We start from the raw sequence: 14,313 nt of genomic DNA on the forward strand, positions 1-14,313 counted from the left end.
TCTCGCCTTTCTCTCTGACGTCATGTCCAGTGGCAGCGGTTTACTGCCGCTGCTGCCTAGCAATCAAACATGTCTGACAAGGTGATATTCAGGTGTCGAAAGCCTGGGGTGGTGGACCAGCAGCGTACAATTAAGGAACTTTGCAAACAGCAGTTCCCCTGCAAGCCCTCAACAGAAAACAGGCCAACACTGGGTACTTTTCTACATGTAAAAAAGGGGAAGTTCAACAGTTCTATTTCTCTTTTCACAAGTCGGTTCCTGCATTTATGCAAGTCATTTCAGGTTTCAGCCATCTCATATGATTGTTTGTTTAGTCAAAGCATATGAACATTGCCATCTTGTGGTTATTTCGTCAGCACCAAATCATGTTAATTTACACCTAGGAAGAAAGGACCTTGATGTAAAGATGTCATCACACTCTTTTTAAGCTTGCAGGAGTTAGTAAGCAGGTAAACTTTACTTGTAGGTGCACGTGTGGGCACTTAACATTAAAGCTCTGGGTAAAACAACATCATATTAGCTCTGATATCGCTGTTGCAGGGATGTAAACCGCTGGATTCCCTTTCTCTTTCCAGGCCACTCTGAAAGCTTTTGTGAAACTGGAGTGCTGCTTTCTAAATAGGATAAAAGCTCAGTTCTTCTTTTTGTGTAGCCAAATCAATATTCAGCAGCCCATTAAGGCAGGCGGGTACATCTTGGACAAGAAGAAGAAGTGTCTAATGTCTGAGGAGCTCGTCATTACTAAAGGGATCACAGAACAGCTCTCCATTGTTGTTCGTGGTCATCATCACACTCCTCAGCTGCTCAGACTGGTGATAGTGACATCACTGTCACAGGATGAGAAGGCTACCGGGAACTGCTTTAGCCTCAACCACACTGTCTGCAGAGCGCACACACACACACACATGCACACGCAAGCACAATTGACCATATCACTCAAAGCCTGTGCAACATTAAAGCTATCAAAGCAGAGAGGAAAAGGGCAACAGAGAGGCTGAATGTGTGGGCAGAAGCATGGCAGGATGAGGTCTCTAAAGCAATGGCACATGCTTGAAACAAACAAGACGACTCCACACTGGAGTATATTTGGAAAGTCTTGTTCTGAATAATTGCTTTCAGTGGATTGAAGTTTCCAATTATCCACAAGCCTCTGACAGTGTTCCCACCATGGGAAGACTGAAGGGGAGGGGAGAGAGGGTGGGTGAAGGGTTGGTGGGTCCAGCTGGTCTGACAAGCTCAAAGCTCGTAACTCTCCCTTTCCCTCTGCGTCACGGCCGCCTCCTCTGAAGGGAGCTACTGCAGTCGACCAATGAGATTGTGTTTGTCTGTCCCATGATACAAGCATCTCAGACCAAAAATGTAAACATCTGGCAAACATTTAGACTTGCCACAGAATTGGTTTGATCAACAATAAAAACACTATTCTGTCAAACATGACAAACATATATTTGTAGAAATTGAGAAAAGCAGTAAACATTCATTCATATTTATTCATCAGAGAGATCCCAATGAGGATTTGAGATTCGTGCCCAAAGCAGCTCTCTTCTATTTTAGTGGATATTCTCAGTCTGAGGCTGCTTCAGTGGAGTAGGTGGATACACTGTGGAGACAGATCATCTAAGTCTGCAACTTATTTTCTCACAGTTCACAGTTTCCGAGAGCCCAAGTTTATGTATTTAAATAGTAGCTTGTTTCATTCAACCAATGACCAAAAACCAAACGATAATCCATTTTTTGGTATTTTTGCTTACCAATGATTCCATTACATTATCAAAATTGTTGCAATACATTTTCTATGGATTGATTAATGGGTTAGTAGACCAGTCATTTGAGTTTTGATACCAATTAACTCTAGTCTGAGGCAGAAGATGTACCAAAAAGAAATATATTGTTCTCAGTGGTCAGTTATACAGTACATAGACATTTTGTAAACACAATCCTGGAGCCAGTGCCACAGCTAACATCCCTGACATGGGGTCAAAACCATATTTCTGAGAATGGATGACAAAATGAAAGCTCTCTGTTCATATCAACCATTAGAGCTATAATGAATCCACTTAAACACAGCTACTTACAGAAAACTGCAATTGCATTCCTCGTATAATTGTGTCTGCTATATGATCTGTTCAAATTGTCAAGCGCGCACACCCACACACACACACACACACACACACGCCATCAGTGCAGTCACATGCCGGTTGACTGACACAAAGGGGAGTCACTATAATCTACTGAGTAGCAGGCAAAGCAAAGCCTGCGTGTATCCCAGCGGCTACGGCTAACATCATATGAGTTGAGTCATGCCTCTTAAGTTGTAGCATTAGTACTAACCTTACTTTTAACAACTAAGTGTGTCATACTGGCAAAGTGCAACGAAAGGCCTCTAGTAGGATATTCAGTATGAATGTATCATCTGCTAAAAGTCATTATTATTTCAGATAAGAAGCTAAAAAATTGTTTTTATTTTTTAGACCCTAAAATAACCACAAAAGAAATGTTAGAAATTACAAGACATAAAGATACAAGTTAAGTTATAGTTACAAGAAAGTAACAAGTATTAAAACATGCTTTTAAAAACACTCAGTTGACTTACCCTGTAAACAGTTTTCATCGGCAGAACATATTTCCTGGACTCAAACAGTCGGTAAGTGGCTGTCCTCGTGAAACACGGCGATGTTAGAAAAACATTATTATCCTCGGTGCCAGTTGGAGACAAAACGGTGCTGTAGCTACATCATCATCACCGCACAGTCGCCGGTCCGCTTCCCCCTCCCGCTGCTTTCGTGTGCTTCCTGACAACTAGGTTGCAGTTTTCTCCGACAGGGGCTGATGCGTGGGGAATTCCTAGCAGTCACATTTTCCTGGGAAATGATTGGCCCGGACCAAAGTTTGGCTGTAGCCTGGTGGTACTAAGCAAGACCAGAGGATTCAGGACAGGGTTTGGTGTTGAGCAATAAGCATGGAGGGACAATGGTGGACTAAAAGACGTTATGAAAAAAGTTGTTTAGTGTCCGCGTCATATCCCATTGCTTAAAAAGTACATACGTGAGCAGTGTAATCTACCATCAGTTGCTGAATGGATTTTGCACAGTAAATTAAAAACTGTTAAACGATCTGGGTATCTAAGCGACAGTGGGTGGCTGACGGTTAATATTTAGTAAACCGTCACGCGGTAACAGGTGTGGCTTTACCGGCAAACAAACAGCTCAACACGATCTAGTCAAATGAAGTTGCAGACAAAGAGAAGAAAAAAGAAAGTCCGTTGTGCAAGATCACGATGGAGTTTGTTGTACAACATGAGACTACGATTAGTAGGAGATTTTAATGGGAATAGGAATCTTACGGGAATGTCCAAGCCCTGGTGAGATGAGAGCAATTGAGGTTAACTCCTAGGAGGGCGGGGTCTGCAGTAGATTCCCTGGAAATTATGACTGCATGTTGGTGAAAGCTGTATCAAATAACCGACAGCTAAAACACACGGCATTTTGGCGGTAATTATGTGCTACCAGATGCGATAATATGATATATGTTTAGTGTATTGCTACATCAAAGACTAATTGTCGTTGATGTTTATAGTTTTGGACAAAAGAGGAAGTTCCCATACCGGGAGTCGAACCCGGGCCGCCTGGGTGAAAACCAGGAATCCTAACCGCTAGACCATATGGGAAGTTGCTAAAACTCTCAAAAAGTCACGTTATATCTCATTATCGTAACTATATTTGTCATCTGCATTTCCAAATTTATATCCCTTCTGATGCCCTAATGTTTGACAGGAATAAAGAAAATGTTAAGACATTAATTTTATTTTACTGTTGTTCTTCTTGTTATATAAACTCTATTTTCAGCTTATTAAGTACACCGAGCTATAACTAATGCAGTCTAATGCAGTACTCTCAAAACAAGAAAGCTTGTAAAACGTTAAATGTATGTGCTTTATTCAATATTTTATTTCATATTCTTGTTCGCTGTGATACTTTCATTGAAATGTATTATTTCTGTCTCAACCCATGGCTTTCTTGTTTATTGTTGCTATTATTTATTAATAAAATGAAAAGGGGTAAAACCGTACTTTCAAGATAGATTTAAGGTGACCATGTCATAACTGGTGTGGCATATTCATTTACTATAGGGTTGTAGGTACCATCTAGTGGTCTTTTAATGTTACTGTAAACTTGAAATCAGGATGTCAGCCATAAATACCTTGTATTACTAGCAATCACGGGTTTTACCAAAAGTAATTAACTAACTAAAGATTGGATTTATCGATAAATAGGCAAAGATAAAAATGGATTTAAGGATGAAGAAACGGATAAAACCTTGAAAACACAAAAATATTTGACGTGTACAGAAAAACTAAATATGGGTGCTAAACACATGACGTAATTTTCGCTGGAATGATACAAGTGTAGAGACCGGGTCTTGTCAACTACATAAAACATATTCTAGCTTGGTTTACATCAACGTTAAATTGGTTTACAGAAGTAAACACATATTCTTGACAAAACCACGCCCAGTGATACTGTTAGTCCGTGTTAATGTGGCTATACAGCTCACTGATTTAGAGTCACTTGACGTTAATGCCCTCCTTCTAGTGGAAGTGGTAGCACCCTTAGACTAGCAAAGGCAGCCAAATATTTGACAAACTAGCAATCGTCAGCTAGCCAGCTAGGAGTTGAAATAATACGTCGTCAAAAAACACATTTCCCTACACTTGAGCCGCTGACGTTTATGCCAAGGATTTAGGTTTGCGTGTAAACAGGATGTCAACTCCAGCAAGACGACGTTTAATGAGAGATTTTAAACGGTAAGCGAAAGGAAAACAACAGAAGTGGCTGTGGCCAACCTTACCAACCTGAGGCTAGCTTGTTAGCGTTAGCCTAAACGGCAATATAAACTACAGCACAATCAAAAAAAATTCACAGATATATAAACACTGGCGGATTATATTCGTGATTTTATCATCGCCGAGTTTACTTACTGCTAATTTGGGTAGTATTAACTAGCTAATGACTACTAAGCTATTGACAGGTATCGCTAATTGTTCACATTACTGGGCGCTGACACCAGCGTAAGCAAGGCAGCCTGGAATATTAACGAAACGTTGTGTAACTTATGCTCACTGCTGGCTTCTTTATGTTTATAACTGTTTATTATATCTAACATAATCACTTCTGCCGGGGCATTCCACGAAACAGCTAATGGCTGTGCTCATGTATGATTTCTGTGGGATGTATGTGTAAGTGGCGATTAAAGATGTAGCTTAAGTCATTGGCCAGATGGCCTTTCACAGCCAGATGAAACGTTTCGGTAGATGTTAGCTTTCCAAATACACCCTGATCCAGGGATCTCCTATCCCCGGACCTTGATATATCACTGTCTAAGCCTGAGGATAAGCAGCCATCTGCCATGCAGTCACTCAAAACTTGCAGATACTCAGCAAAGTCAACTGTGGCACATGGTTTCTTATCCCTGATCCACACTATGTTCGAGCTCACCAGTGCTGGTGGTCACAGAGTCCATAACCTAATCCTTGGCGGCTCACTGTCAAACTCAACCATCATAGTATTTTTTAGCAATGTTACTAATGGACAAAACTTTGCTAAACAATCATTAGGAATGGAGTTATAATGACCACGCAGATAAAGGCATCGTTCATTTTCACTAAATTAGACAATGCTAATTATTTTACCACTTTACAATATTGCTTCAGTATGATTGATCTGTGATTACAAAAACAAATAGTCCAGGTGGATATCCAAGATCTATCTATTTAATAACGTGTACAGGATATTTGCATGTCTTGGAAAGTCTTAAAGAGTATTTAAAAGTAAAAAGCATCAGAAAATATACAAAACTAGTCTTAAATTTCATTGATCTTAAATATTTTGCCCGCCTAAAGTTTAAATATAGGTTTTTGTCTGTGATTTTAGCAAAACTTGATTTAATAGCTTATTAATTGCTTATTACTTATGTGTTTTTTGACTGTTAATTGAGGTTGTGTTTTATGATTTAATTGATACATTTTTAAGAGTTAAATGTATATGTAGCTGGGAAGTACTGACCAAAAAGGTGATAATAAATGTCAGCAAAATAATAAACAAAACTATTATAGTCCTTGTTATCCCCACTGGTTTTTATTTACATCTTCATACCTTCACATGACTATGAAAACATGTATTAAATTACATTCTGTATGGTATGAAAAGGTCTTATAAAGTCTGCAAGATAAGCTGTAGCTGTAAGTCCTGATAGAGTGTTTGTCATTCAAAAATATCTAATGTTAAATATGCAATATGCTTAGACATACAACTTAGGGTTTGCATTCCTGTTTAATAATCAACAGGCTTTTGCTGTTTGCTCATGTGTACAAGCTTTACTCCTACTTTTTGATATTATTGATTACCTACTCTGTTGACCACATAACAGGGGAATGACACTGTGTCTAGTAGTGTAATGGGTTTAATTTCTATACTTAATGCTCTGTTTGTGATACCACTCTGCTTTTACTGGATCTGTTAGACTGCAAGAGGATCCTCCAGCTGGAGTTAGTGGGGCCCCATCAGAAAATAATATCATGGTATGGAACGCTGTCATTTTTGGGTAAGTTAAGTGGATTTGTTAAACACTGACAGATGGGTGTAGATATTTTAATAAATAACTGATTTGTATTTACAGTATGTAATTTGCAAAAGTATTCACTGCTTGTCTTTGGACAGTCTAGTTTATGTCAACAGGTTCTCAGAGTATTTTAAAGTATATGAAAAGTTCATATGAGCTTTTTGCTAGTCGATCTAAGACCTGTCTATTTCCTGTCTTTTAGACCGGAGGGAACACCTTTTGAGGATGGTAAGTCCTCTCTATAGCACTTTACATCCAAATATGTATCCTCCAGCAATATATGTCTTTCAAACCCTGCTCTCACATTAATCCATCAAATATTAATGATTCAAAGCATTTGCTTTTGGAAGTTGCATTGTAGCAATGGATCTGGTTGAATAGACTTTAGCTGGTGCTTTGTATCAGAATGTATCAGGTGAGAGTTTTTCACTTGATTTCACCTGATTCAACTACTGACCAGGTCTCCTACATGGATCAGATGGAATCTGTGCTTTTGAACAAATTCAATAGAGGAACATAAGATTTAAATTGCTTGTGTGATATTAGCTTAAGAACATTGTGGGTGTCTACCTTTGTGACTTGGATGAGGATCAGATCACATTTTATGACCAATTAATGCAGTAAACCAGGTCATTCCAAAGGGTTGACACACTCTTTCTCACCACTGAAAACATCACCAAAACAACCAGATAGACAAACTGATACAGGCATTTTCTATTTGGCTTTATTACTGTAATGCAGTGTTATGTATTTCAATTCATACAATACCATTACTTCTCCCTTTTAGGAACCTTCAAACTTACCATTGAATTCACAGAGGAATATCCAAATAAACCTCCAACAGTGCGATTTGTCTCTAAAATGTTTCATCCAAATGGTATGTACTTCATTGCCTGGGGTGGATAATTGCTCTAACAACATTAATTACAGCAATTAAAAATGATAAATGTGGATATGTACTTGTTTTCTGTATCACCTGTCTAAAAAAAGGTTTATATTCTGTATGCTCTTTCAGTGTATGCAGATGGCAGCATATGCTTAGATATACTTCAGAACCGTTGGAGTCCAACCTATGATGTGTCTTCAATCTTAACTTCAATACAGGTAATTTAATACTCCTTTATGCAGATAAACACGTCATGTACAAATGCAAATTAAGAAGTGTCCGTTTTGTAGTGACAAAGAAAAACATCCACAACCAAGTAATCTATACATGTGATGATTGTCCAGTTCTGAAATGTCTGTATTATGTACTAAAACTACTAGAAACTGACCCCACCGACATTCTCTGTTGTATATTTAAAGTCTTTACTGGATGAGCCAAACCCAAACAGTCCAGCTAATAGCCAAGCAGCCCAGCTGTACCAGGAAAACAAGCGGGAATACGAGAAGAGGGTTTCTGCTATTGTTGAACAGAGTTGGCGTGACTGTTGACCCCTGTTAAAGTTCAAGTATGAACAGTGTCCAGCCCAGAATCAAGAAACCACCGATCAAGAAAACAACTGATCTCACAGAAATAAAGATACACATCTTAAAATCCTTCTCAGTATATTTGTCCCATAATTGTTGCTAAGTTTGTATGCTGTTGTGTTGTGGCATTCACTCCTGCCGGATGCTATTGTTGGGCAATAGCGTATGTTTGTTAAAAGTTAATGTACCTTGTTATATCTGGGTTACTTGCTACATGCCCCAAGTCTTTCCTTTTTTTTTTAAAAAATAAAAAAAAAAAGGCAATGGCCGGTCTCTCAGTTGTCACTTTTCTACCTGTTTTTTTAAACTGGCTGGATGATTTGGTGACAGTTAATTAGATGTGCTTGCTGCGTGGTTTGCTGTGTAGATACAACAGTTAATATTTACAACAAAAAAAAACAAAAAAACAAAGCTGTTCATGGGTGTTTTCCTCCTGTTTCAGTGGGCTCACTCCTTTTGGTTTTATTTCTTTCTGCCTTTTGAAAGCCTTTCAGTGGGATTGAAAATAAACCTGGCATTGGCATCCATCCCTCTAACAAGTTGTCAACTCAACAGATGCCTTTCTCTCAACTGTACTTGTAAACCCATGCCTTGTATTTCAAAAATGTTCTAGATATTGGTGAACATGTACGTCCCTCTTCAACACTGAAACAAGACATTAAGTACCCTTTCTGGGCACTTAACTTTGTTTCATGCACAGAGTTTCATAATGCTGACATTTAAAGGCTGTGTGAGAACATTTTTATGCTATTTTACAATCTTACAAACCAGCTCTCATAATGAGCTGATTGTACTGTTTAAACAGGATGGTGTCTCTTTTCAGATTATAAAACTTTGCACTGGTAACCCATGTAACAAACTGTACATTTTCTTGTAAATAAAATAAATATACATCATTTGTCTTTGTTTCTTTTTTAAACTTGCAGTACAAAAATATCCATCTGAACCAAGTTCAGCCTGTTGATCAGTTTTAATTTATTCAGATTTTACAGCTGTGAAAACAAGCAGACAAGTTAACTGTACTCACACAAACCAACACATCTGACATTTAACAAAGATCACAGCTTACAGTTTCCATGTGAAGGTTTTCACGTCATGGATGCAGCTTGTACTTGTAGAATGATCCCAGGTGTTGAAAGAGCAAACAACATTGCAGGTATTTCTGAATAGAGATGTATCACTACAGTGAGACTGGTATGAGCACCTAGCTACAGTTTGATAAAAATGCCTCTAATCCTTGTCTTTCATGAGTCAACTGTCTACAGTGTTCACTCACGAGCAGTGAAAAGCTGCATGTTCTGCCTGGTTCCTTAAATAGCCACGAAACAAAAAAATAATTTTGGTGACAAAAACATTGTTAAGTCATTTTTTCAATTCATGAAATAACTGGAGCATCATCTGGACATGATACCACAAAGCACAGAACACAAGCTTGTGCAAATGTGAAACAAATAGGACGTGGAATGGCAGGAGACAAAAAAAAGACATTAAATTATTTATCCTACAGCTCCTGCTAAAGCTAAAGTACATTTCATGGCAAAGGAATGCAGAAACCACAGGTGATACCTGAAAGATTCTCATTTGTTAACGTGTGTTGTAAATTTGTCACACACAAGTATAAACAGGAGTTACACTTGAATGTGATTTGCTCTGAAGTCCAAGCCAATGACATTTTTTTGCCTTTCTGTCCCATTTTGCTTTGCATGCAAATTAGTGAGAAGCCTGAGGTTTCACGAGCTCATATCGTCCCACCTGTCCTTCCTGCAAAAGCTGACCGATGAGCTGGTCTTTGTGTACTTTGCGACTGACAACAAGGAACCGTTGCCGTCCTTGTCCGTATGACTTGCTTCGCAGACCGTATTTCTGAGATATCTGATGGATCTGTTTGCGTTCATCGTTGGTGAGGTCAGTGGAGAAGCGAAGGTCATCCTGACGGTCTGAACTGGCGTAGTTACGAATGATGTCCTCAATATCACGCTTGCTGAGCTGATTTCCAGGTTTGTCCGTGTCCATACCCAATCCTTCTCTAGAAAACTGCTCCTTCACTCTGATTGGTTCTGCAATGCCTTCACCGTCTCGGCCCAGACCGCCGCCCTTCCAGCCCATCTTGCGGAGCAGCTGGTTTCCGATATTGTCTTCCTTTATCTCCTGTCTTGTGGCCTCCTCACCTGAGCGAGCCAGGATCTGGGACCGGGATATGGCATCGCTGTGACCCTCCTTTCTGAGGTTGGATTTGACCACAGCCTGCGTCTGTCTCAAGGTGGCCAGAGCCTCCATTGCTGCAATGTGCTTCACTATTTTCTTGGGCCCAATTCCTGCAGCCACATACTGTCCTTCTAAGTAAACTTCACACCTCCAGCGATGATCAGGCAGAACGGTGAACTTGTAATCCGCTGTCACTTTATTAAATTGTGCCGTGTCATTAATGATACAGATAGCATTGTCAGAGTTTTCCAAGATAACCAACTCGCTCAAATGCTTCTTTTTGCCACTCTGTTGCCCAAAGCGTCCACCAGAATCTGACTGGTTATTTCCTCTGGAGTATTGTGACTGTTGATATTGCTGCTGCTGCTGCTGCTGCTGTTGCTGCTGCTGCTGTTGTCGTTGTGCCTGGTTCATGCGAAGTTTTCTCACCGCCTCTTCAGCCGCCGCATGCTTTGAGCTCTTTTTAGTGCCTGTTGACTGCGCCACCAACTCATCCTGCAGAAAGACGCTGCACAACCAAGCACTGTTGTTGGGGAGAAGGTCAAACTTGTAGTCTATCTTCATGCGATTAAAAGCCGCAGAGTTGTTGAGTATGCAGATGGCGTCATGAGCATTGTCCATAACCACAAACTCTGTCCAGTGCTTCCGTTTGTCAGGCTCGTATTGGCCCTTAGAGCTGGGCGTCGGTTTATCCTCTGGGTTGCGGAGCGCAGGTAAAAAAGCCGGGGTTGGGCTGTGCATCTGGCACACAACCATGTCATTGACTATTGAGTGTCTGTATTTGCGCTGCACGACACGAACTTCGACTGGTTTCAGGAAGAGTTTTACAGCCTGCTCAGAGGCTCTGTCCCTTGCTCCATTTTTACTGCCAGAGTATCCGGTAGCAAGATACACACCCTGACATCTCAGTTCACAGGCATAACCATCTGTCGGTACTTTCCTGTTCTTCGGTAGGTCAGCTTGAGGAATATCCTTCAGGTTGACGTAAATATACTCAGGGTTGGTCTTGCAGGCCTGAATGCTGCGGCTCAACATGAAATTATAGTTTGGCGAGTCACTTCCAGTCATAAACATAGGGTCCCTAAAAGCAACAGCCAATGCAGATGCTACATTGGCAATCAGCCTTTGCTTATCATCTAATGTTGACTGAGATATTGGAAGAGGCTGCGATGTAGAGCTCGACTGAGTCGTGGTAGGACTGCTCCTGCCCGGGCTGTTGTAGACTCTGCTGAACGGCCTGCTTGATGATGGCCGGTCCTGATAACCGTACCCCAAACCCTGACGTCCTGAATCCCAGCCTCCTGATCTGCTCGCTCCCCCATATCCATTGTACCTATGAGGCTGAGAATAAGAGTCTGAACTTCGAGAGGTGTGGCCTTCATACTTGACTGTGTAGTCCTGCTGTGTTTTTGCCATGAAGTTTGAAGTGGAGCCACGTCCTCCATAACCTAAGCCACTAGTACTACCCGAAGAAAACTCTCTGTCTCTGTCCCGGTCTCTATCTCTATGAGAACCCCAAGAGTCAGAACTGTACGATGGCACTCTGTCAAAAGCGGGCCTCAGGGAGGAGGAGCCCTGTGCTCTGCTGGTGCTGCTGTAGGAGGAGTGTTCAGAGTCCCACTGTCTCACACCGTACGACTCGCTCCTCCTGCGCTCCTTATCGTTCTCCTTCTCATCAGTGCCGGTTCCTCCACTGCTTCCACCACTGACAAAGTGAACAGGCTCAAACCGAGGTCTGGAACCAAATTTTGACACAGGCATTTTCCTCATGGGCTCGTCTTCTACAAGGAAATCACAAAGGTAAACCGTTAGAAAACCTGAAAGGATGTTTGATTTGACTTATGGCACTTAAAGATTAGTCAATTGACAATGTGATAGAAGTTCCATGAAACTTGTTTCAGAGTGGGATTTCAGTCATTTCTTCAAACAGGATGTTATGATATAAGTTAATGGCCTTGTTTCTTAAGTAGGCAGGCACATCAAAGACTGTAAAGTGGGCACTGATAGACTAAAAAGCACTTGCCTCCTCAGTCATCCCCAATTATAGAGGAAGCGAATGTACATTTATATCCCATCCTGTCAGGTGATACATATCTGAGCCTATGAAGGATAGTGATCTGGTGATAGTCTGTATTGTATTGTCATATTGCTGTGTGTTATAGACCTGCACTGTTGTCCAAAAGCTACTAGAGACACAAAAACAAGCCACACGGATATACTCGGTGACTTGTTCCTTCATTATGATCAACATTAGCACTGTAGTTCAATTTAAGTCATTCCCACATAAAACCTTCTGCTGCTGTAAATACTCAGTAGAGCACCAAATCTGCAGCTAAAATTTCTCCTCTCTTGCAAAAAACAACAGTGCCCCATTATTCAAGGACATTATATAACATCAAAATCAAAGTTTGTATTTGTGGCCCATTTTTAGAGATTTATATCTTCAGTATGTATGAGAGCCACAGACAGGATGAAGGAGTCGGGAGGTATGAAGAGACAAACAAACACTTGTGATTTTGTTTCTTCTTCTTGGGATTTCTTGACAATAACAAAAATATACAATATTGCCAACCTTACCTTTATTTATGGTCATTATTTATTTTATTTGATCATTTTAAAATGTTCTATTCCCTCTCATCATATTTGATCTGATTTTATTTTATTATATTTAAATGATCATTATTATTTTTTGAAACTTTTTATGTGGTTTTATTGTTACTTTTCATCATTTTCATTTCCAATGTGCATTAGTCTCAAATTGACTTACTATTTACATTTATCTGGGAATATTTCTGTCTTGTCTGTTGTAAGAGCTGCAAAATTCCAATCAACGGTGTTGACATGGCAATAAAGTAATATACATTTGAATTGTCTTGTCTTGTGATTTGCACTAAACCACACAATGTGCTACACAAATTATACTGGAGAAAACTGTTGACTAAACCTCTCAACTCATATTACTGCTGCTGCTGCTGCTGCTTGTGAGCCTGGCAAACCTTCACGTTTAAGCAGATTCAGAAATGTGACATAAAATATTTCTGGGCATATTTGGATATAAAGATGTAGAGAGATCAGATCAACACTCACTGCCATCAGAAGAAGTAGGTCTCTTTTTTGCTTCAGAACTAGGACTTGGGTCAAAGGAGGGCATTTCGACAGTGTCAGTCCCTTCTGCCATCACCAGCACCGTCCAAATCAAATCCAGGCCATACCTGTTATTGAGGCCAAAGATATAAATCAGGTATTAAGTGAATGGATGAAATATACAAGCACGAACATCCGGACATAATAAGTTCACACTCCTTACTGCCTATAGAGGCTAAAACATTTCATAGAAAACAAACACCCCCTGCCAGCAGCATGCTGTGACTGAAATACAAACTATGTATCTGGACTATGTGTATTACACTACTAGACATTTACTAAATATCATGTTAACAGCTGGGGAAACAGCTGCATTTTGTGCCAACACAAAGCCTGGACAGAGTGACGCAGTAGGCCGACGGGGTCCATCTCTCATAGGCGAACACGTTTATAAAGATAAACATTACAATTGTCAACATGTCTCCTTACTTAGCTGTGCCATATTCTTACCTTCGGGTGTAGCCTTTGGTCCAACTTATATCGCTGTCTTTTAGCTGAGCAAGAGACAGTGCATTTATTTTTATGAGTATTATTATTATTGTGCTAGCCCGGTGCCTGCTAGCATTAGCCAGCTAGCCTCTAGCTAACTTCAGCAGCCACAGCCGCTCATACAGTTTTCTATCAGACTGAGCTTCTTACACAAAATTTACATTCAGATTCGTGTCTTTTTAGGAGACTTTCCGAGGCCGCTAGTTCAAATCTCCTGAGTGATAGAGATGCTTATTCAGCTAAGAAGCAGGAAGCATCCATTTTCTGGTCCGGCTATAGTAAAGTCATGGCGGCTGCCACCGCACTGACCCAGAATGCTTTGCCGCCGGACAGTTCAGGCTGAGCGGGCTGCTGTCAGTGCACTTCACGCGTGTAATGTTCCCATGT

The 14,313-nt window shown here is 40.4% G+C and overlaps 3 protein-coding genes and 1 non-coding gene across 4 annotated transcripts in view; 1 reads left to right on the forward strand and 3 right to left on the reverse strand.

The window, feature by feature from the left end:
• Nucleotides 1-2,793, reverse strand: part of LOC111232469 (ETS-related transcription factor Elf-1-like) — a 38,754-nt gene extending 35,961 nt beyond the window's left edge. Inside the window, exon 1 of the mRNA XM_022760006.1 lies at nucleotides 2,594-2,793. The gene's annotated coding sequence lies outside the window, so the exon portion shown is untranslated. The remainder of the gene's footprint in view (nucleotides 1-2,593) is intronic.
• Nucleotides 2,794-3,595: 802 nt separating this feature from the next.
• On the reverse strand, nucleotides 3,596-3,667 carry trnae-uuc. Its single transcript has one exon. It is a non-coding gene; the product is annotated as a tRNA-Glu (tRNA).
• A 937-nt stretch (nucleotides 3,668-4,604) lies between these two features.
• ube2a (ubiquitin conjugating enzyme E2 A) lies at nucleotides 4,605-8,984 on the forward strand. The gene is made up of 6 exons (XM_022759933.1): nucleotides 4,605-4,804; nucleotides 6,520-6,600; nucleotides 6,821-6,846; nucleotides 7,406-7,495; nucleotides 7,634-7,722; nucleotides 7,924-8,984. The coding sequence occupies exons 1-6, from the start codon at nucleotides 4,761-4,763 to the stop codon at nucleotides 8,050-8,052; spliced, it is 459 nt and encodes a 152-aa protein (XP_022615654.1). The 5' UTR covers nucleotides 4,605-4,760; the 3' UTR covers nucleotides 8,053-8,984.
• nkrf (NFKB repressing factor) lies at nucleotides 8,332-14,283 on the reverse strand. The gene is made up of 3 exons (XM_022759932.1): nucleotides 13,888-14,283; nucleotides 13,381-13,505; nucleotides 8,332-12,074 (listed from the first exon to the last, which is right to left on the reverse strand). Exons 2-3 carry the CDS (start codon nucleotides 13,469-13,471, stop codon nucleotides 9,799-9,801), a joined length of 2,367 nt encoding a protein of 788 aa, XP_022615653.1. The 5' UTR covers nucleotides 13,472-13,505; nucleotides 13,888-14,283; the 3' UTR covers nucleotides 8,332-9,798.
• Between the last annotated feature and the right edge of the window lie 30 nt (nucleotides 14,284-14,313).

The sequence above is a fragment of the Seriola dumerili genome, unplaced genomic scaffold (assembly GCF_002260705.1).
Source record: "Seriola dumerili isolate Sdu_G_001 unplaced genomic scaffold, Sdu_1.0 BDQW01000331.1, whole genome shotgun sequence".
NCBI classification, from domain to species: domain Eukaryota; kingdom Metazoa; phylum Chordata; class Actinopteri; order Carangiformes; family Carangidae; genus Seriola; species Seriola dumerili.